At 52.4% G+C, this 21,866-nt stretch overlaps 1 protein-coding gene across 1 annotated transcript in view; it reads left to right on the forward strand.

The window, feature by feature from the left end:
- The first annotated feature begins 399 nt into the window (after positions 1-399).
- KLHL29 (kelch like family member 29) overlaps positions 400-21,866 on the forward strand; it is a 140,225-nt gene continuing 118,758 nt past the window's right edge. Inside the window, exon 1 of the mRNA XM_044918799.1 lies at positions 400-684. Within this exon, the coding sequence (XP_044774734.1) occupies positions 400-684 (285 nt within the window). The remainder of the gene's footprint in view (positions 685-21,866) is intronic.

The raw sequence follows: 21,866 nt of genomic DNA on the forward strand, positions 1-21,866 counted from the left end.
CCAACCGCAGTCCCTACGAGCACATGCGCATCCTTCAGGGCAGCGTGGCACTGCAGAACAGAAAGCGTTACTCTTCAACGGACACTGGGTTCAAATCTTGTTTACTACACTTTTGCCACATGATCCCAGACAAACCATTTATCCCCCGCCGCCCCCACCCCCCAGTGACGTGGGGCTAATGATCCATGCATCGTGGGCTTGCTGTGAATATGAGATCAGCTATCAGCTATTGAAAGCCCTTTTTTGCACCCAGAGAAGGTGCTTACTAGATGCCGACAGGCGTTGCTGCCCTCCTGGCCTCCTCCCAGGGCCGCCGTTGGTCTAAATCGCCTCCTCTCCACTCTGTGCCAGCAGGTCCGGCCTCGGTTTCCCTGTGAGGAGCAACCACGGCCCAGCAAGATGTCCCGGCACCACAGCCGCTTCGAAAGAGATTACCGGGTGGGCTGGGACCGCCGCGAGTGGAGTGCCAACGGGACGCATGGGACCACCAGCATCTGCAATGCCACGGCCGGGGCCGGTGGCGGCACGGCCAGCAGCCTCAGTGCCCGGCCCGGCCTCCTGCCACTGCCTGGGGTGCCCTCCCGGCTGCCCACGCCTGCCACGGCCCCGGCTCCCTGCACTACGGGCAGTGGCGAGGCCATCACCAGCCTCGTGGCCAGCTCGGCCTCCACCGTCACCACCAAGGTAAGCCTGGTGGCCTGTCTGAGCTGAGCTGGGCGCCGGGGCCCCTCTTCCCCTGAAGGCCCGGGCCAGCTCCGCAGGCTCACAGCCTGGGCCCTGGCCACCCTGTTGCCCAGAGTACCGGCGTCCCTGGAGCTGGGCCGGCCAACCTTTGAAGGGTCACATGGTTTCATTTGCTGTCAAGTCTCTGTCTGCGACTACCTTGTAAGACAAGCCGGTCTGAAGCCGTCGCCCGTCATCCTAGGCCACGTTGATTAAATGCGTGTAGGGACGGCAAACTCCAAGTCAGCCATAAAGATTCCCTAAATAGGTGACTTTAGACCACACAAGTCCTCCTCGGGCGCCAGTGACTTGGGTTTGCAAGAAGACAGTGACCAGCAGTAAGGCATAAATGGTCATAAATCTACTACTTATTAACTACTCTGCTGAGAATTCTCCCCAGCCTCACCCCACTGCATGAATCAGTACTTTTGTCCCCCACCTGTCAGCTGGGGATACTGCGACACACCAAGTCTGTGAGAGCTGGTCCAAGGCTGGGCCTTCCTTGGCGACGCAGGCCTTGGGCCCCAGCAGTCCGCTTCGGGGCAATCGCTCTTTTCCGGAGGCGGCTCCAGCCTTGGGAATGACAGCAGAAACCAGGCTGTGTTCCTAACAGAGAGACTGAAATGAAAAGGGTACGAAGGCTCTTAACTGGCTTCAGGCTGAGCTGGTCTCCCTCACGCTGCTCAGAGCTCCTCAGGGATGGGCCCACGCCGGGGGCAGGAAGCCCTGTTTATGACCATCCTGTTTCCTTGGCCGAGCAGGGGCTCTGCAGGCCACCTTTGCCTCTTTCAGCCATTCAGAGCGGCCTCCAGGAGCCCTCTCCAAGCCAGCGTGTGCATGTGCGTGCGCGTGCACGCGTGCATCTGTGTGTGTGTGTGTCTAGTGTTTTCTTCCCTGCTTTCATAAAAGTTGTGGGAGAAGTTAAAGGCGGGGGAGGCCCATTGAGGCCATTGTGAGGTGGCCGTGGTGTGAGAAAGCCACGCTCCAGGTGTGCTGAGCCTTTGTCTCCGTGATTTTCAAAACTCCCTTTCAGCCCTGCTTCCCGTTAATAACTGAGCGCTGCCAGCCCAGAGCCCAGCGGAGGCCCGAGACAATGGAGCTATTGGAGGCCAGCTCGGAGCACGCTGACATCTTGCTGCAGTGCCTTATTGATTTTATTTTCCTGTTATGAAAACACCTCCCCACTGAGGTGGGGAGGGAAGGAATGTCAGACGGGGGAGAGGAAATGGAGGGTTATTTGGGCACGACGCCCCCAGACCAGCCGATCGCATTTCTCTCCTGGGCGCCGATGCAGTGACCTCTGCCTGGTAGAGCCAGCCGGCCGCCCCGCCAGCTACATCTGGCAGCCGCTCAGGAAGGCCAGCTGTTGGCCATCTGGACAAAGGCAGCTTCTGGAGCTGACCACTGGGGGCTCCAGGTCAGCAGAGAGAGAAACTGGACCTGGGAGCCCATTTGATGACTTCGGCCCTCTCTGGGTAGACGCCTTTTTAGGGATGCTGTGGGGCTGCACCTGGGGCAGGGGTTTGGCCCTCCAGGCTGGGGTGCTGGATGACACTTGGCAGTGAGGACCCCTCACACAGGGCTGTCCTGCCCACACAGCTCCTGCTTTGCTCCCAAGCAGCTTGATATTCAGCGTCCCTCACTGGCAGGGCCCCAAACCATAGCACATGTGGGGAAAGGAGCCCAGCCTCTGATAGAAAACAGCGTCCGGGGAGGACTGCCCTGGGGGGCTGGGAGGGGAGAGGGGGTGAAAGTTCATGCCTGTGGGACAGCCAGCTCCTTGGCACGTGTCCCCTCTGTAACCATCTCCAGCCCAGCTCCAGACCTGCAGGAGCTGGTCCAATCAAACAAAGATGCCTGCTTCCACCCTGGATTTTTCGAGGTGCTCAAGAGAATGGGGTGTGCAGGGGAGAAGGGGGAGAGTAGCCAGCAGCAGCTTCTGTCCAGGACACTGTCATTGAATTTGGGCCGTGGTGCCTCTCTGTCATCTGGCCAAGCGGCGGCGCCCCCGCCTGACGCCTGTCCCCCAGCCTATTTGTCTAACCCCATGCCCGCACCACCTCAATTGAGAGGCAGGCCCAAACCAAGGTATCTGTGGTTTCCCTGGTCAACAAGCTGCATCTTTACCGAGTAGCCAAGGCCTAGCTCTGGCCCTCGGGGAACACACAGGTCAGGATATACCAGGTCTGTGACCTGAACAGTGTGACCAAATGACCTGAGAATGTCTCTCCCATTGAGGTTCTTGGCAGAGGCAGGTTAGTGTTGTGGATGAAGACAGACTATGGGGCCAGCCTGCCTGGGTTTGGCTTCTGCCCTATCTTGCTAGCTGAACAACCCTGGACAAGTTAACCTAACCTCTCTGGGCCTCTCTTCTGCAAAATGGGAATAGGTAATAGTACCTGCCTCCCAGAGTTGTTGTGAGCATTGTGTGAGTTCAAACATATATACAGTGCTCAGAACATAGCCGAGCCTGGCACATGGTGGTTGTCACCCCTGCCACGTTGTCACTGTCACCCAGGAGAAGCCTAGGGGACAAGGGCATGCCCCTTCGGAGAAGAAGGATCATTTCTAACCTCACCAAGAGAAAAAGGTAAGTCTTTCGATGAGAAAGAGGAGCTAGGCCCCAAGCAGGTGGGGGAAGCAGATTGTGTTTCTGAGTGGTTAGAGCTCACGTCTGTGACATGGAAGCATGACATGACCAAGGTGACATCATGGCAGCAAGGGGAGCTAGAGGGAAGGCATCCAGTGATGACCATGAGTCTGCATCACCTAGTGAGCCTGATGATGGAGTGAAGGGATTTTAAAGCTTTTTCAACCACCGGACCCCTTCCTCCCAGGAAAGTGCAGTGTGTATACAGGGCCAAGACCCCACTCTGGTGGGAGGGGGCTGAGGGAGGGGGCTGCATGGGAGCCAGGAACAGAGCCACGTGTCCCTGCTACTCTGGAGTGTGGCAATGGGGTCTTGAACACACTGGCCTGCCGTCCTCAGTGAAGGTCTGGTGCCACATGTGGGCCAGTCCTGCCTGAGAACTCGGGCAAAGGTCCCCAAGGTGACTCTCAGGGACAAGTGTTAGTGCTGTCAGGCCTTAGCAACCCCCTGGTCTGGGCATGGAGCGGGGTGTCACAGCTCTCTGGGGGTTGGGGGCGACCACTGGCATCCTATGCCATCACCACCCATGCAGAGACAGCCCGCCCCTCTCCTGCCCCGAGTCCCATGAGCCTGGCCACCCGCTCACCCTCAGTACGGGGGCTGCTTCTGCCACGCCGTGGGGGACAGTACCAGCTCCTCAGGGTAGGGAAGGCTGACCAGGCTCCCTGAGGCTGGTGAGCGAGGTGATGACAATTCTTTCTGTCGCTGCTGCCTTAGGCCTGTTGATTTTTATGTTTCTTCATTTTTCTGTGGCCTGAGGATTTCTTGCTGGTCTTTGATGAAAGTCCAGTTGGACAAGCACAGATTCCTGGGCCACTGAGGCAGGGGAGGGTGTGACCAAATGCAACACATACTCACACACACACACACACACACACACACACATTCACTCATAAACACACTCATACGCACACTCACACACGCACCCACACACTCATACACACGCATGCATTCACTCATACATGCGCACCCACACACTCACATGCACACTCACACGCGCACCCACACATTCACTCATACACTCACACGCGCACCCACACACTCATACACACTCACGCATGCATTCACTCATACACACTCACACACGCACCCACACACTCACACATACACACTCACACGCACACTCACACGCACACCCACAGACTCATACACACGTATGCATTCACTCATACACACACACACGCGTGCACCCACACACTCATTCATACTCATGCACACATTCACTCATACACACTCACACGCACACGCACACCCACACACTCACTCATACGCACTCAGGCACACACTCACTCATACACACACACTCACACGCACACCCACACACTCACTCATACACACTCAGGCACACATTCACTCATACACACGCACACTCACACACACGCCCGCACACTCATGCGTGCATGCACAAACACACTCACACACACACAAGTCCCCAGAGCCTGAGAGAAGCAGAGGGACCGTGCCCTCCGGCCGCTCTGTTTTGCCAGTTAGAAGCTGAGGCCCAGAGGAAATGAGGCTTGCCGAGGGCCCCTGACGAGTGAGAAGCGGACCGCCTGGGCTGGCTCCTTTGCTCGCTGCAGGCTGCCTGGCACAGTGTGCTCTCCATGGTAACCGTTAGCGCAGCATTGTGACCAGAACTTCTCCAGCCCTTCAACCACCTACCTGACAGCAAAGCCCAGGCTGCAAGAAAATGGGCAGATTTATCCCTTGGGTGAGGTGGGGGAATGTAGCCCAAAGGTTCTGCCGACTCTACACTGCAGAGCTAGTGAGAGCTTCAGGATGTCACATCAGACAGAACCGGGTTTGAATCCCACCTCTGCCTCTTAGGAGCTGACTATGTCTCGGAGTCTCATTGTCTCTAAAATGGGAGTAAGAATAGCATCTTCCCTCGTGAAGAGGTCGTAGGGATTGGTTAAATTCGGATGTGTGGGAAAGCTTAGAACAGCACCTGCTACCCATAAAGCACTCAATAAAAGTTAATTTTAAAAGCTCCCTCAGAGATCCGGTCGGACCAAGTGTCCAGACCCACGGGGTGAAACCAGCCCCCTGGAGGTTGGCGCTGGTGGGGGCCCTCCCCTGACTGAAGAGGCATGAGGATGCCGAGAGCTGGGACAGCCCCGCGCCTGGCCCACCATGGCCACTCTGGGCTGCAGGCCGTCAGGCCCCCGGCAGGAGGGTGGCCCCGATGAGCAGAAATGAAGCTCCGCAGTTGCCGCTGCATGAAATTTAAATTATTCTTGGCAAACCTGCCTGACAGATGAAACAGAAAAGGGACGGCTTCATAAAATGCAATTTTGTTCTTGAAAGAATGGACTTTGCAGAATCCTGGCTGATGTCTGTGAAATGTGTTGGGGGCTTTTTTCCTTGTGGTCAGGAGCACTCATGCTGAAACATTCCATCGTTCCTCAGAACTAAGCCCTCGAAAATTAATCTGGGCTTGGAAGAGAGAGACTTAGCCAGTGTCGGGGGTCTGAGGAAAACCGAAAGGGGCCATGAAACCTGTAGGCTCCGCCCTCGGAGCACCAAACACCCTGATTTTTTTTTTACATTTATGAGCATTTGGGGCTTTCAGGGTGAATATTTGTCATTAGAGAGACAGCACCGGCCACAGCGTCTTTCCCCATACACTCTAGGTTCTCTGGAGAGATGCCCCCTTGGGGGGAGATGAGCTGGGATTTCCGTGGGGAATTGTGTGAATGACCTCGAGGCCCCGCCTGGCCGGACCCTTCCCCTTGTGTGGCTCCTCGGCATCCGTGAATGGATAAGGGATGCTCTTGCACAGTTACAGAAGGAGAAGCAGACCTCCCTTTCCTCTTTTTTTTTTTTTTAAAGATTTTATTTATTTATTCAACAGAGAGAGAGAGACAGCGAGAGAGGGAACACAAGCAGGGGGAGTGGGAGAGGGAGAAGCAGGCTTCCCGCCGAGCAGGGAGCCCGATGCGGGGCTCGATCCCAGGACCCTGGGATCATGACCCGAGCCGAAGGCAGACACTTAACGACTGAGCCACCCAGGTGCCCCCCTCCCTTTCCTCTTGTATTCACACTGAAAATCAGAGGCTGCTGAGTGGGCTCGGTTGGGAGAATCACTCAAGTCCCTTTTGTGGTGAATTTCCAGACTGTGCGTGATTTTATCCAGAAGACTGTTCTTGCTCCGTGAATGAGAATGTGTGATTTCCCCTGTGATAAATGATCCGGCACTGATCATGCGCCGTGAGACAGCTTTTGTGCATGTTCGTGCCGAGCTAATGGGTTTTGCCTGAACGTTGAGTTGCAGCCGCAGTTTGGATTCTATCTTCATTGACTTAAAACCCATCTGTCAGTCACGAAATGTGTACCATTGAAAAATGTCATGATTTCCAAAGTACCCATTTCAAAACCTACGGTGTAGGGAGGGCAGACCTGAGGGGCTTGAACTTTAAATTTGTGACCGAGGGGGCAGAAAGAGGGGAGAAGACTGTGTATTCGTCCGCATTTGTAAGGGGTGAGCCACAGGCTAGATTCCAGAAGAAAGCTGCCAGGAGATCTCGTTGACTAGAGCCAGGTGTGTAGATAAGTTAGCTTTTGCTATGGAAAAATCATCTCAAAATGTAGTGGCTTACACCTTCACAGTTCTGTGAGTTGGCTGTCAGTTCTGGTCCAGGCTGGCTCCCTCATTGGTCTGTGGTCAGCTGCAGGTTGGCTGAGGCCGGCTGATCTAGAATGGCCTCGCTCACACATCTGTGCTTCACAGACTGCCAGCCAGTGTGTATCTGTCTCCTCCATGGGGCCTGCCATCCTCCATCCAGCTAGCTCAGGCTTGTTCACACGGTGCTCTCGGGCTTCCAAGAGCAGCAAGAGGGCAAGGCTCAAGGGCTTTTGTAACATCTGCTTGAGGCACATTTGCTAAAATCCTACTGGCCAAAGAAGTCTCGTGGCCAAGCCAGATTCAAGGAGTGGGCAAAGAGACCCTGCTTCTTGATAGGAGGTACTATAGAGGGGCAGGCATTCAGGGATGGGAAGATTTGTGGTCATTTTTGCAACATACCGCGAGGCTTTCCAGCACATGTGCTTAAAGCCAAGGGTCACGACCTGCCTCTGGCAAAAAAGATAGGGTCGATCTGCTACCATCCTCTACATGGCCTTGTGTGGGAAATCAATATGGGACCCACATGACACATACACACCGGGGTTACACACCTCCGATCTACACCAAGAGCTGCCTGATGAGGTCTGAAGGAAGGTACCAAGCAAGGATTATGTTGCCAAAGAGAAGAAGGGGCAGTGGGCCCCCAGGGAACCCTGCAGGGTGCATTTACCTTAAGAACCCACTACTGGCAAGGACTTGGCCCTCACGTGATCCTGTCACTGCCCCCAGAGTCGGTGGGACTGGGACACTGCTCTTCCCAGGACCTTCTCATAGACAGATGCTAATTTATGGCTCAGAATTTTAAAAATCCACCCCAAGGAGACCACCTTCATTGATTTTGGCCAGTGAATTTCTCCTCGTGAGAATCCGCATGGTAAGACGTTCTGACGAGCCTGAAATCAGGAAAGGGAGCCTGTTATGTGGTGCAGATATTCAGTAGCCGAAAATTGGACAGCCCAATGGCTCTTTCTCCCTAATAGGCTAAATCCCGTGCAATTTCCCAAAAAGCCTTTGGAAAGGCCTCTTCTTAAATTAAATTAGGTTTCCTGCAAACAGCATCATTCAAGATGAACATAAATCTATTTCTTATTAGCTTTTAATGGTTTTCCCTGTTTTACTTAATTACTCATGTTGCAATTAAACAATTTTTTTCATTGCGAAAGGACAGTATTTCAGCTACATTATGGGTTAAATAGGCTTTGGAGAACTAGCCTGCAAGTCTCATCACCATTTATAACATAGTTTTTTATGGGGAAAGTATGTTCCAAAATCGAAACAGCCAGATTACAAATGAACTTTCAGAACCCAATCCATTTGCTAACTGGAACTATCTGTAATGCTAAAAATAACTCGGGGGAATAAACACAAAAAGGAGAGCTGAATACCCCTCGGTATAATTTTTTCACCATCAGCATCTACAGATTTCGTTTAATTTCAGGGAGGAGAATTTCCTCCAAACCCAGGCTGACCCTGTCCCTGTTTTACTCACTTTCATGACACAGGCCGCCAAATTGGCCTGAGCCCTCCCAAAGCATAATGCCACCGAGAAGGGTCTCTGTGAAGTCCCTGCAGAGCTGAGCGGATGTAACGCGGCAGATTATCCATCAGTTTCAGCGTCCCATTGGCTGCCCTGCAGTGAAGGCTCTGGAGGACTCCGGGCTGCTCCGGCTACAGGCTCCAGTAGCCGTGTTCATTTGCATCGTGAATTTGTCTCTGTAGAACCCGTAGGCAAGAAACCTCATTTTCCTCTGCACGTTCAACAGAGCATTCGCATGTACTCGGAGGCTGTTGGCGCACACCTTTCCTGTTGACAGGGTGGGATCCCTGCTGTTCCAGCCGCCTCTCTCCTGCCTCTTGTTGGACCCTCTGGCACCATGAGGGGAGTCCTCGGGGCCGGGGATGGAGCTGAGTGCACAACGATAGCAGAAGGCCAGTGGTCAGCACCTCCCTCCCTAGACTACATCCCTGGCTGCTGGCTGCCACAGTTCCCACACGGGGTCCTCGTTAGACCCGCTTCTGAGGCCAAGGCATTTTGGTTAAGCGTGCTAACCTCCACCCATACCCCTACCCTCTGTGGTCCTTAGAGGCCACAAAGTCTTCCCCATAGGCCACACCTTGCGTTGTCAGCGAGCAAGCCTCCTTGCCCTTTCCAGACAGAGCTGGGGTGCTAGAGGGAGTCCCTCGCACCTGGAGGGTGAGGAATCGAAGCCCATAGGACTCCCCTTGGCTAAGAGGCTGGTGTTGAGGAGCTGGGGAGAGTTGGAAGGATCCCAATCACTCATCCTTTTGGAGTTGACTTCTTTATTTTAAAAACATGGATTTAAATGACTGAGAGGAGCTGGGGCAGAAGGACAGACTCATGAGCCCGGCTTCATCGATGGCTATCCCAAGCTGGTCTGCTTCCAGCTGGCTGTAAAATGTGGGCCAGGGACTTCCACACTGAAGGCTTCTCTCCCTCATCAAGAGTAGATTTACCCACCTCTCCCGGTACATTGGCCAGCCCTGGGCCCCAGCTCTGACTCGTCTGTGAGCCTCTCTGTGATTCTAGAACAGCATCTGCCTTCAGGTTACCCTGGGGAAGCTCCTCTAGCAGCAGAGAAACCTTCTGAGCACAGGGTAGCCTTTTACCAGGTTAAAAGAAACCCACCTCAGCACTAGACTGGCCCTGAACATGATTTCAGATTCTTGATACTCGTTAAAGAATTCCTTCATCAGGTTAGAAGCGGCCCTGAAGCTGGTGGGTTGGGTGTGGGGATAGGAATAGGAAGGTGGCCAAAACTGCAGATGAGTCAGGTAGCTCTCGCTGTGGGAGCACAGAAGCTGGGGAACCTCTCCAGTCCTGACAAAACAACCTTTGAGTTGGGGTGTTGCTGGCTGTCTACCTGATGTGCATTTTCTTCCCCTCTTCCTTCCTAACAGAATCTCAGTTCTGGTCAGGTACCCACCACCTCTCGTGCCTTAGGGAAATTGAACCCTAGCCCCTACTGGGATTATGATGGTTCTAAGCCAGGTGTTGGTGATCCCAATCCCCTCAGCCATTGTTGGTTTAAGAAGGGTCATGTGACCTAAGTATAGCCATGGAACAGGAGGGTAATGCTGTCTGGGACTTTGGGGAAAGGTTTTCTTCCCTCTGAGGAAGAGTCATAAGAAAAAGGCCATCTTTCTTCCTCTAAACTGTCATGTCTGGACATGCTGCCTTGAACCATCATGCTACAACCTGAGGATGAAGCCAACACATGAGGAATGGGGGGAAAAAAAAAACAAGAAAATTCCAGAAATATGGAACCAGAGCCCTAATGTGCATTCCTTCCTGCTTCTGGGCTTCTTGATATGTGAGCTAATACATTTCCTCATTGTATAAAAAAATAAACAAAACACAACTGTATCCGTTGTGTGGAATGCTCCCTAGTGACAGTGTGGGTGCCTTCATCCATCTCCCAGACCTTGCCTGGCACGTTGGTTTGCCAAAAACAGCTGCAGTGACCTTTGTGAGTACAGTCTACCTGTTACTGATTCATTTCAGCACTCACTGCTGTGTACAGGGATTCTGCTATCTTTTGCTTCCCTAAATGCCAACACCAGATCATAGATTACTACCGCCACACTCCTGTGTTTTCGTGGGACTGTGTTTCTGGCTGAGGGAAATCCACCAACACACTGGGTGCCCAAACCATGGGTCACTTGAGAGTTCACCCCTACCACCCATTTTAGCCACAACTCCCCAGATGTAAGTAGAATTCTCATGCCCCAGGGCCTTTGCACTTGCCCCTCACTCTTGCCCACCCAGAAAAAAACTCCTGTTCATCCAACAACTGACAGCCTACATGTTACTACCTCTGTGGTGGAGGAAAAAAAATGCTATTATTTCTCTTGTTCCCATAACACTTTCGTTTATGTTCCTATGTAATGCCTATAATATATGGTACTTACCCATCTATTCATTTGTATCTTTATTAGGCAGTGAACGCCATCGAAATAGCCTCCGTGTGATCCCAGCATATAGAGATTCTCAGTAAGTGTGTAAGGACAGAATGAATGAATTTATGCTTATAAATTTGTACTCATTTATTTAGCCCCTATTACTGGGGTCGAGAGGATGAATGCCTTTAACATAATCTCTACCTACGTGGCAGATCAGCCTTCAAACAATGAGTAATTTCTGTGGATGCCCATGATGAGGCTGATGAAGATGGTACCCGCGTGGGGAGCCAGAAGGAAGCCTTCACGGGCTTGCAGATGGGACCTGTGTCCCAACAATGAGGCCTGGATCGCAGTACGGATTTTACATACCAAGGCCTTAGCCCTAGGTCCTGCGCGCCTTCCCATCTCTCCCAAAGTGTTTGGGTTCATGGGATCACAAACATTAGTATTTATTCAGCACTAGTACTTTCCTCTTCAACATTAGTATTTTCTTGGGACTTATTCCCATTTGCCCGCAATTCTTGGCAGCCTGTTGCATTTATTTGGTTATTTTATTTAAGGTGCTCGTGTAGGAATTATTTTGTTCCAGGCACTGTTCTAACCACTTTCCCAACATTAACTTTTAAAATCTTCATCATAGCCCTCTGAAGTACCTACTATTACCACCATTAGAGACGAGAAAGGCCGGGGGACTTGGCTGAGATCACTCAGCAGCCTGGGACTCATCCCTGGGCAGCCTAGCTCCAGAGCTGGGCATGGAGCTCACTCAGTGAAATCTGTTGAATGAGCCACTGGCTGAACATCTTGCCATTAATTTCCCCGACACTCACAGCACCTCCTAAAGAGAGAGCTGCAGGCTCCCCACCGAAGCAGTTTTGTTCATCAGCGATTTGAAACCATCACGAAGGCTAGGACCAAAGTGCGTGTAGGATTTCGGGGTGCAGCCCCATTCCTCCTAGAGGGCCCGGCTGCAGTTCTGTTCCCTTTCTCTCTGGTCAGCTGACCCTCTTTCCTTAACATCCAAGCCATGTGTGCGGTACAGACTGTGCTCAGATGCAGGACGTGGGAGACCATGGAGCCTTGAAGCCACAGCCTCTTTCTCGGGGTTTCTTGTTTTGGTCCATGACAGAGTCCATGGTTGGTGTCCACTTTAGTGGCTGCTTTCAGAATGCTTTGGCCAGTTTCATTCTGGAAGGGCATTCTAGGTCATCCCAACTGCCCACAGGCATGGCCTGGTGAGCTTGGGGCAATACCCGAGCTCAAGGGGGTAGCTCCGTCGTCTTGCTGGATTGACACCTGGGCTGGGGAGTGGAGATGCCATAGCATCTCGGGCTGGCCGCTCACGTCGGACGCTGTCTTCTCTGTGAGCTCAGCACTGCTCGAGGGGAACAGAGAGAAGAACGAAAAGGCTACCGTTTGTCACGGGTCTTGTTATGGTAAAAATGGCAAGTAGTATAGCATATATATTTTACAATGAAAAGTATTAAAAATAAATAAATGCCATGCCGTCAAAAGAGAGAGGAAACATCTGTGTAAATTCAGGGAAAGCTGAGGCACTGAGTGATTTCCCGTATGAAGAGAAGTGGGGGTGCTGGTCAGGGTGGCCGGGCGTGAGGTCAAATGCACACTGACAGGGGCTTGATGGCAATGTGAGGGGGAGCTCCTGAGAATGGGCAGGGGGGCTGCCTGGGCGGTCGGGGGCTGGGTGTCACTGAGGGGTCCCCACCATAATGCACTGTTGGTGGCGCGAGTTGGTGGGCAAGTGTGCTCACTTTCCCTGCCATCCCCAAGAGCTGGGGCTGCGAGTAAAGCCTCAAATGTGCTGGGCTCACTAGCGGTTACCGGCCTCACCAGCAGGGAGGGTTCTCCAAGCCAGAGACGTGGGCCTCCCCAGCACAAGTGTGCACTTTAACCCTGTGCACTCAGAAGCCACGGGAGGAAGCAACTCAGGACTGCCAGCCAGCAGAGACCCTAGACATGTCCTTGGCCTTGCCACCACCACCACCATCAGCATCACCGACGCTAATGTTTATTGAGTCCTCACTACGAGCCAGCCAGGGCTCTGAGAGTCTTTGCCTGTGTTAACCCCCTGCATCCCATGAGTGTATGAGGCAGGTGCCCTGCACATCCTCCTTATATGGCGCAGTGAGGTGATGCAGGGGCCAGGCTTACGCCGTCTGGCCCCACGCAGGACAGGGCGCTTGCCACCTCCTTACGATGCTGCTGTAGTGAGTGGGATCCTCACAAGAAGAAGGCAGAGAGGAGGAAGGATCTGAGCCACAACAGCTCCCCACTGACTGAGCTCCAGGGCCTGCCACCCGTCTGCCCGGCCGGGAGCAGAACAGACAGACTCGCGCTGCCGTCACCTCCCATATCAGGAATATGCTGAGGGTGTGATTTTATTCCCCCACAATATTAGGCTGAGGAGAGGATATTGGGCAAAATATATTGTACCCATAATTCATTTTAATGGGAATTCAATGGTGGCAACTTGTCATCTGCTAGATTAGAAGGGAATATTGTGAATATTGTGTTATAAAGGCATTAAAAAGGCGTTATGAATTGGGTTCCATTGCACCACGTCGTGTTCCTTGTCAATCATTGCGAAAGAAACCGGTGCTGGGCATTCGGGATGATCCATTTTTGAGATCCCAGCAGTTCCCTCACCAGGCTGATGGGGCCCCATTGATCCGACGGCTCCCACGGCTATGGGGAAAGTCTGCACCTGGCAGGTCCGAATAGTCTGTAAAAGGAGCATTATGCTTCCTAACGGACTCTTCCTCCCCGAAGAAATTAGTAGCTGCCACATCCAGCACGAGAGTCTAGGTGTTTCTTGAAAACCTTTCCCAAGTCCAGATAGTCTGTGTCCCTTACCTCCCATCCCTGGAAGTCTGGCTTCCCAGCCAGGGCCCAGGTGGGCTCTGGGGGCATGACTGAGTCAGCAGCAACCTTCCTGCCACCACTCAAGCCCACCTCCAGTTCCCTCAGTGGCAAAGACTGGAGCACCAGTGCACCCACGTTCAGACAGCTGGTCAAGCATCAGCAGCTTCGGTCCTAGTGGAACGAGCCCTGCTTGGCCAACACCCATCTCCAGTGGGCTTGTGGGTCCTGCGCTGCCGCCTGAAGGATCCGTCACCTGCTGTGAAGCCATGCCTCCCCTTAGCTCAGACCCCTGGGGTCTCCATATGGTCCTATGAAAGATACACAGGGCTTCCTGGCTGGGGTCCAGTACTACTTTTGTTATCAAAGCCGAGAATTTGGCTCAGAAGAGTGGCTGCCCCCACCCACCCACCCAGGAAAATCTAAAAGGAGAGTAGGGGAGGAAGCTTCCAAGTCTTTGCCCCATGTGCGGGTCTGGGCAGAGCCGGTCTACCCTTGTCCTGCATCTCTGGCGTGGACTCTTGAGAAGGACCTCTCCCTGACCTTGTCCGGTCTAGGGACTCTGGCGGCTAAAGAAATTCTGTGACCTTTGCCAACTTTGTGGGCAGTTCTGAAGCAGCTGGTCATTGGCAAATGAGTAACTCCCCCTTGTAATTAGAGGTGTTGTTCCAGCATTTCAAATGTGACCTGTCAGACACCAGGGCAGGAGTGACTAGAGAGAAGGGGAGGGGCTGCAGCTGGAGGGGCAGTCGAGGCCAAAGGTTTGGTTGTTGTGCAGAGGGCAAAAACGGTCATGGGTTGGCCAACCCCATTAATCAAACCTAGTTGGGATACCTATAAGTACTTACACATCTTGCCTGCACCGTAATGGGACTGGGAGCCCAGACTCCAGATTTGAGCTGCCAAGTTCAAAGCCCAACTCTTCTACTTTCTAGCTGTGTGGCCGTTCGCAAGTTACTTCCCCTCTCAGAGCCTGGTTTCCTCCTCTAGAAAATGGGATAATAATACCATCTATTAATTGGGTTGTGGGGGAGAGTAAATGAATTAATAATACAAAGCCTTCCAGCCATCTCTAGTGTCTAGTAGACACTATACGTGTGATCTACCATTATTATTATTACGTGGTCTTCACCGTGTGGTCTCTTCCTCTCTGTCTCCCTCCCTGTACAAAGTGGGTCCTTGAGACATAAGATCCTGCCTTGGGTTTCACATCGCGAGCACCTCACACTTGCCTGCTCTGTGCTTAGGAAATAAGTGTTGAATTATCAAATTATATTGTGGGTAGAAGAAAGTGTAGTCATGGAAATCACTTGCTTTACTTAAAAAAAAAAAAAATAGCTGCACACTTCTGAAAATCGTCTTCCACTTTTCCGTGGTACTATAGTCTCCTTTCAGAGAGGTTCTACGACTGCTTGTTGTTCTTCACGTGGCATCTCAGTGAGAGTAGTCAAGAGCCTGCAAATACATTAACTATGTATTTGAAATGCATGTAGCTCCTCACTGATTAAAAGGATCCCAAAGTAAGGCATTTTGCAAAGCAATTACTGTGCTTCCTTGAAATGAAAAATCATCTCCTGTATTTGATGATCTCAAATCCAGAGCCGGTGCCTTGAACAGCCCTGGGCTCCAAGCCACATTCTGTTTGTTGGGGGTTGTTGTGAGAGTTGTGTTGTTGTTCTTCTTCTTTTATTTTGTTTTGCTTTTAAAACCATTTGTAGAGGTCCAAGGCACGGTGCCAAGAGCTTTACATGTTTTGTCTCTGTTCTTACAACAGCCCCATGTCGTAAGCCTGCAATTATCCCCATTTTGCAAATGAGGAAACTGAGTTTCAGAAAGCCTGGGGAGTTTGCTCAACACGCCAGCTCCTAAGTGGTAGAAGTGAGATTTGAACTCAGCCCTTTCTTAGCTCAAAGCCCATGCTTCTCGCTGTCAAGTCTTTTGCTGGATGCCTGCCTCCTCTGGGAGCTGCAAATATGAAGTGCCCAGAATTAAACTCCCTGTCCTGAGGCTCAAACCTGCTCCTCCCCTACATGCCTGGCTCCGGGCCAGGTCCCCCCACTGCCCAGCAGCCCAGCTACCTGGAATCCCCTCTCCTTCCCCGTCCCCATCACTGCCACCAGCTTCACCTTCGGATGTTTCTCGAGTCCATCTGCTTCCCTCCATTTCCACACCTACTGCGGTAGTCTGGAAAACCATCAAAGCTCACCTAGGGAACAGAGACAGCCGCCACACCCATCTCCCCACCTCCAGTCTGCGCCTTCCTCCCATCCATTCTCCCGTCACTGCGAATCTGATCTTGTCACACCGCCGCTTTAAAAAATGTGCAGGGGCCCCTGGCAGGGGAGCTCAGTTGGTTGTGTCTGACTCTTGATCTCAGCTCAGCTCTTGATCTCAGGATGGTGAGTCCAGGCCCTGCACTGGGCTCCATGCTGGGCATGGTGCCTACTTTAAACAATGTGCAAATACCCCAAACTTGGCCTGAAGATAAAGTGGCTTAAGGCCCACCTTGCTAGCCTCTTATCTCTCACCTCTGTACCTCTGCACCCCTCGTGTCCCACATTTCAGCCAGACATCAGCTGCAAACCCACCTCTGACGCCGGTGAGTCTGGCTAGAGCAGGCGAGCGAGCCCACAGTACCATGCAAAGCAGAGCATGACCTGGAAAGAGCACAGGCCTTCAAGACAGGCAGCCTTGGGCTCGCATCATTGGTAAGATGCTTAACCATTCTGTGGTCTCATTTTCCTCATCTGTAAAATGGGGACAACAACAATACTACTTTGCAGGATTAGTATATCAATTAGGGAAATTCCAGGTTAAAAAAAACAACAAAAAACCTAACCCATCACTGGGCAAATGAGATGTGTTCAGAAAATCCTGGGGGTGTGGGTGACATGAGTTTTGTTTTATAGATAAATTCCTAGGGGCTGATTTTTTTAAAGAAATGGATGCTCATCGGAAAAAATACAAAGGATGAGCATTTACACAATGACATCTCACTGGTTTCTACCGTGTTCCTCCAAGGATGCCAGGCCCCTCCTTTGGCACAGCCTGTAGAAACGTCTGGCCTTCCAGTGAACGTCCTCCCCACCCCACCCAGCATTTGGCACATCCCTCAGGTCCTCTCTCTTTAGTCATTCAGCAAACGTGTACACTTTGTTTCCCGAGGAGGTTCGGATGGCCCAGGTGGTTTGGGAGGGACCTTCTGTGAGTGCAGCTTCCCAATCAGAGAATCACCCCGGTGCCTTTCTCTTCTGGACAGCGCATGGGGGCCCCACGCTGCCGCCACGCACACCCCGCTCAGCACTGTGGCAGCGTGTTTAAGAACCACTGTGAGTGCACCTTCTGAGCTCAGCCTTTGGAATCTCTCCCAAGACACAAGCATTCGTGATGTGGATTGAGTTCTGATGACCTTCGGGGTAGCTTGCTGCCCCCGCCTCACTTCCCCCGGACGCCATGCCCGAGTTGGGCAACCAGAGGCCACCCTCCGAGCGAGCACCCCTGCCCCCAGGCTCCAAGCTCCAGCACCTCCCCGACTCCGGCAGCCTGCTCATCGGGGCAGGCCACAAAATGAGGAAGAAAAATCTTTTTAGACTGGAAAAATAGGGCTGCTGCTGCTTTATGGTGGTGTGGTTTATGGTTTTCAAACATTTTAATTAGTTTCATTTTTAATATAAATGCACCCTGTTGTTTAGTGCAGGAAGGGCACAGTTCTTAAAATCTCAGAAATAAAGTAGGAAAATGACAGATTGGCTATTAAAGCGTCATACTCAGACGTGTTATTATTATTATTGTTATTTAACATTGCTAAGCCCCAACACTGAGCCAGGAGGGATGGTGCAGGGTGGAGCGTGGAAAGGTCTAGGGGTGCTGATGATTCAGGTATCAGGGGGCCCCCAGGAGGCTGGCAGTTGCTTTCTCAGCTGTCAGAGGCTGCCCTGCCCCACAGAGACTTCTCAGGGTGCCCGTCAGCCATCTGGTTAGTGGACTGAGGATGCAACTGGGGAAGGGCTAGGCTCTGTGTCTCAACCCCGTCCATCCTACGCTCACCGGTAAACTTGCTGAGATTTCCTGGCACCCCCAGCCCCCCCAGGTAGAGATTTGAGCTGTGTTCTTGAGATAGGCGTCCTCCGGAGAAACTCCTCTCTTCTTTAAAACATTTGAATCCGTGAGAAAGCAGGGTTAGACAGACAGGATTTTATTTCAGGGACACTCCTTGTAGTGGGTTGAATAGTGGCCCCTATACAAAAAATATAGGTCCACTCGGAGCCCCCCAGTGTGACCTTGTTTGGAAATAGGGTCTTCGCAGATGTCACGAAGGTAAGATTCTCAGGATGAGATTGCCCTGGATCAGAGTGGGCCCTCAGTCCAATGACGAGGACACTTTGAAGAGAAAGCAGAGGGAAGGTTGACACGCAGAGATCAGAGTGACGCAGCCACAGACTGGGAACGCCCGCGGCTACCAGAAGCTGAGAGAGATGAGAAAGGACTCTTCCCTAGAGTCTTCAGAGAGAGCACGGCCTGATGGCACCTTGATTTTGGACTCCCGGCCTCCAGAGCTGAGAGAATAAATTCCTGTCATTTAAGCCCCCAGTTTGCGGTGATTTGTCGCAATGTCCTAGGGAACTGCCGCGCTCCACGAAAGTATCTCATCCTAGCTCCTTAAAGAAGGCCTACCTGAATGGGGGCTGGTTTTTCGCAAAGGATGCTCTTGATGCTCTGAGTGTAATCCAGGCGCAGGATGGCCTGCTGACCTCACTGCTGAGTTGATATGAAATACCATCTCGCCTTTTTCCTCCATGTCAAAAACTGTTTCCATGGGCTTTCTAATGACCACCCACCTGCTTCCTGTGACACATGGACTCCAGTTTGGAAAACTCTCCAAGGGCGAGTAAAGCAAGAAGCCGGGTGCTCCCAACGTCCCCCTCCCGTCCTACGGCAGCGTCCCCTCCGCGTGGGAGGGCACACGTGTTGGTGTTTGCAGAGAGAGGCAGATTTGTGAGTTTGGGGCAAGACTTTTGCCGTGGCTGGCATGAGAAAATGGGAATGGACAGATTCTGCTGGTTATTCCTCCGGCAGAAGGCTCTTGATCAAATGCAGAGCGCCATCAAGGAAATTCTTTAAATCCAACAACCACACACTCACTGGCTTTAATTCAGAGGGAAATTCTCTTCCCCACCGTCTCTACCCCTCTTTGACTCATTGTAAGTAGAAGGAGAAGAACATGCTGGAGCTGTGGTCTTGGGCACACCTCATCCTCAAAGAGGCCATTTTGACTGTGGGGTTTGCAGCAGGGGAGTTCCGAGGCAAGCACTGGGCAAGGAGAGGACTTCTGCAAACCCACACAGCCACCCAGACGAAACCAGCCAAGTGTAAGCCAAGGCTTAGAGGCCTATTGCAGGAGACAAGTGATCCCCAGGCAGGCTCCAGTCAGCCGGCTGGGCCTGTGCTGTGTCTTTTCCCCAGCTGGTCCCCTGAGTCTAGGTATGAAATTAGATTGCAACCCAATTGTGAATGCAGCTGTTGTTGGCAGCCCAGAGCCCATCCTGGGGCAGGCGTCAGTGCGCCTCGGAGGATATTTATTCTTTAATCACTTAGGAGTTGGAAACAGAGCTGTGTACCGAGCTCCTGGAGAAAGGCACACTCCTCCCAGATTTGCCCTTTGGGGACTAAAACAGCAGAAACTCTGGGAGCAGAGCGTCTACATTTGGGGAGTACTGGCTCTGCCCAGCGGTGTTTAGGCTGGTAACTAAATCCCTTGGAAGTGATTTAACAACTTGGGTTTAATTTCTTTGGAGAAACGTAGAAACTATTTGAACTGATCACATCCTTCCAAGCCTCTGGCCACACCATAACCCCACATTGGCAGTGCTGGAGCAAGTCCTTAGCCAGGGAGACTGGGGGATGCCTGGGGCGGGGGGGCAGAGAAAGTCAAGGGCAACACCACTTGGTGTAGACACTTGGCCTCAAACAAGGAGAGAAAGCGGAAGACCCAGACCAGAGTACCTGTTAGACCCCCACGGTAGGAATGGCCACGAGCATGGGTATAGATGCACAGAAAGACAGCAAGGGGCCTTCAGGAAGGCCAGACGAATGCATGGATTGGCTCGGCTGGCCTAGCCTGCAAGAGACTACTCCAAGAAACAGTGCCTTTAAAGGCCGGGGTGGTTCTCGCAAGCACTCAGCAACATGGCAGCTGAAATCAGTATAAGAAAGGAGATGGATTACAGGAGGTGGAATCCGTTACTGAAAGATTCTTGGAGTCTAGCAGCGATAGCCACAGCTCACTGCTAACCGGGAGATTTATGTGACAAGATTATCGATGGTATTAAGCACATTTAGAAGAGAGGATTATACCTACTTCTGGGTCAGTTCCGTGCCACCAGGCCCCGGTCTGGCCAGCGTGTTAACAGATGGGCGGCCGGCTGCACGAAGGTGAAGCTAAATATTTGCACAGTCACAGGAAGAGGGGAAACACAGACAATGAGTATAATGCTTGGTGGCTAAGTTCAGATCCAAGGGAAGGATCTGGCTCGGGGTCGCAGCCAAATCCAGGGCAGGCTCCATTTCTACCTCCTCCCTTCCCTCCCTACCCCCATCCCCTGCTGCCCCCAGCGGCCTCCCCAGATCTTTGTCAGGTGAACCTCCTCCCGCAAGAGGAGGGGACCCACGTGTACCTGGAAACAGGAGGGTGGCGTTGGGAGGCATCAAGGGGTGACAGGAAGGAGACTGTGCCACATTCCCAGACCGGCCACCTTCCCCGAAATGAACTTGTGGGAATAGCAGACGCTTCTCAAGAGGAGGAGTGGCACCATCATCGCTCTGCCACTGGAGAACTTAAAACTAGACCAGGCAGAGCTCCAGAAGACGCGTGCTGCTGGGAGCAGTTCTCCATGGCCTTTCGGAGGGTGGCTATGATGTGGCCTGGTGGGCCCTTGTCACCGGCGATGCTGAAGCCCAGCCAGGAGCCGGCACTGAGCAGAAGGAGACGAAGTGGCAAGCCTCTGGGCAGGCTTCACTATCTCAGGATCCTCCCCCTTACCCCCAAACAGCCCCCGACTCAGGGCTTGTCGGGCAGCGCTTGACCTTGTGAGCAGAGAATGGAATGTGACCTCAGAAAACATTACTTTTGAAAAATGGTGGTAAAATAAACATAAACACAGAATTCACCGTTTTCCAGTGTCCAGTTGGGCGGCATTTCGCCCACTCACACGGTTTGGCAACCATCATTGATCTGCGGTTCCAGAACATTCTCATCACCCCCAGAAGGAAACCCAGACCCATTCCACAGTCACTCCCCATGCCCTGCTCCCTGAAAGTGTTCCTTTTTTAAAGTAAGAGTAAGAGAGTACTCTCAGGGAATGTCCTCTTCGCCAACATGGGGGGGGATGGGGAAGAGCTGGGGCGAGGGTTACCCGCCCCTCCTCGGGAGGCCGTGCGCCCCACTGCCTGGGCACGCGCTGCGCTGCGTTTCGCTTGTCTGAACCTTCTCTTCTCCCCCTGCCCGCCCCCCGCCCCCGGCTCCACCAGTGTCTTCTTCGCCGCGACCTCAGCTCCTGGCATAGCGGCTGGCACATAAAAAGCTTCAGCAACATTTGTTGGACAGAAGGACATAAAAACCAGTAATTCAGTAGCCGATATGCTACGTCTCATTGTTTGGGGACATAACTCTTTGTCCTCCAGTTGTCATACTTTTGAACCCTGCACAGAAAGAAGCCAACCCAGAGTAGGAAGAAAAGGCCCTTCATGTCGCTCCCTTTAATTAGGCGTCCTGTTAAATTGCAGCAGTTTTGTACTGTGGTCCCCTCAGCATGTCTAGAAGCTCTGAAGAAGCTCTTAACCAAGAAAGCCCGGAGTTCATTTTTATTCTTTTCCTCCTTATTTTCTTTCGAAGGCCAATTTACTTTTTTTAGACATTTTGCTTTTTGCCTATGCCATTTGTTGGGATTTGTGTATCTAACAATGCTCCTTCCACAGAGGGGGCCAGTGCGGTGGACTGGAATCCCCAGGACCCCCCACTAATCACTTTTGATGGAGTAGGACTTGGAGGGTCCGTTATTTTGCCTCGTA

The sequence above is a fragment of the Neomonachus schauinslandi genome, chromosome 10 (genome assembly GCF_002201575.2).
Source record: "Neomonachus schauinslandi chromosome 10, ASM220157v2, whole genome shotgun sequence".
Classification (NCBI taxonomy): Eukaryota; Metazoa; Chordata; class Mammalia; order Carnivora; family Phocidae; genus Neomonachus; species Neomonachus schauinslandi.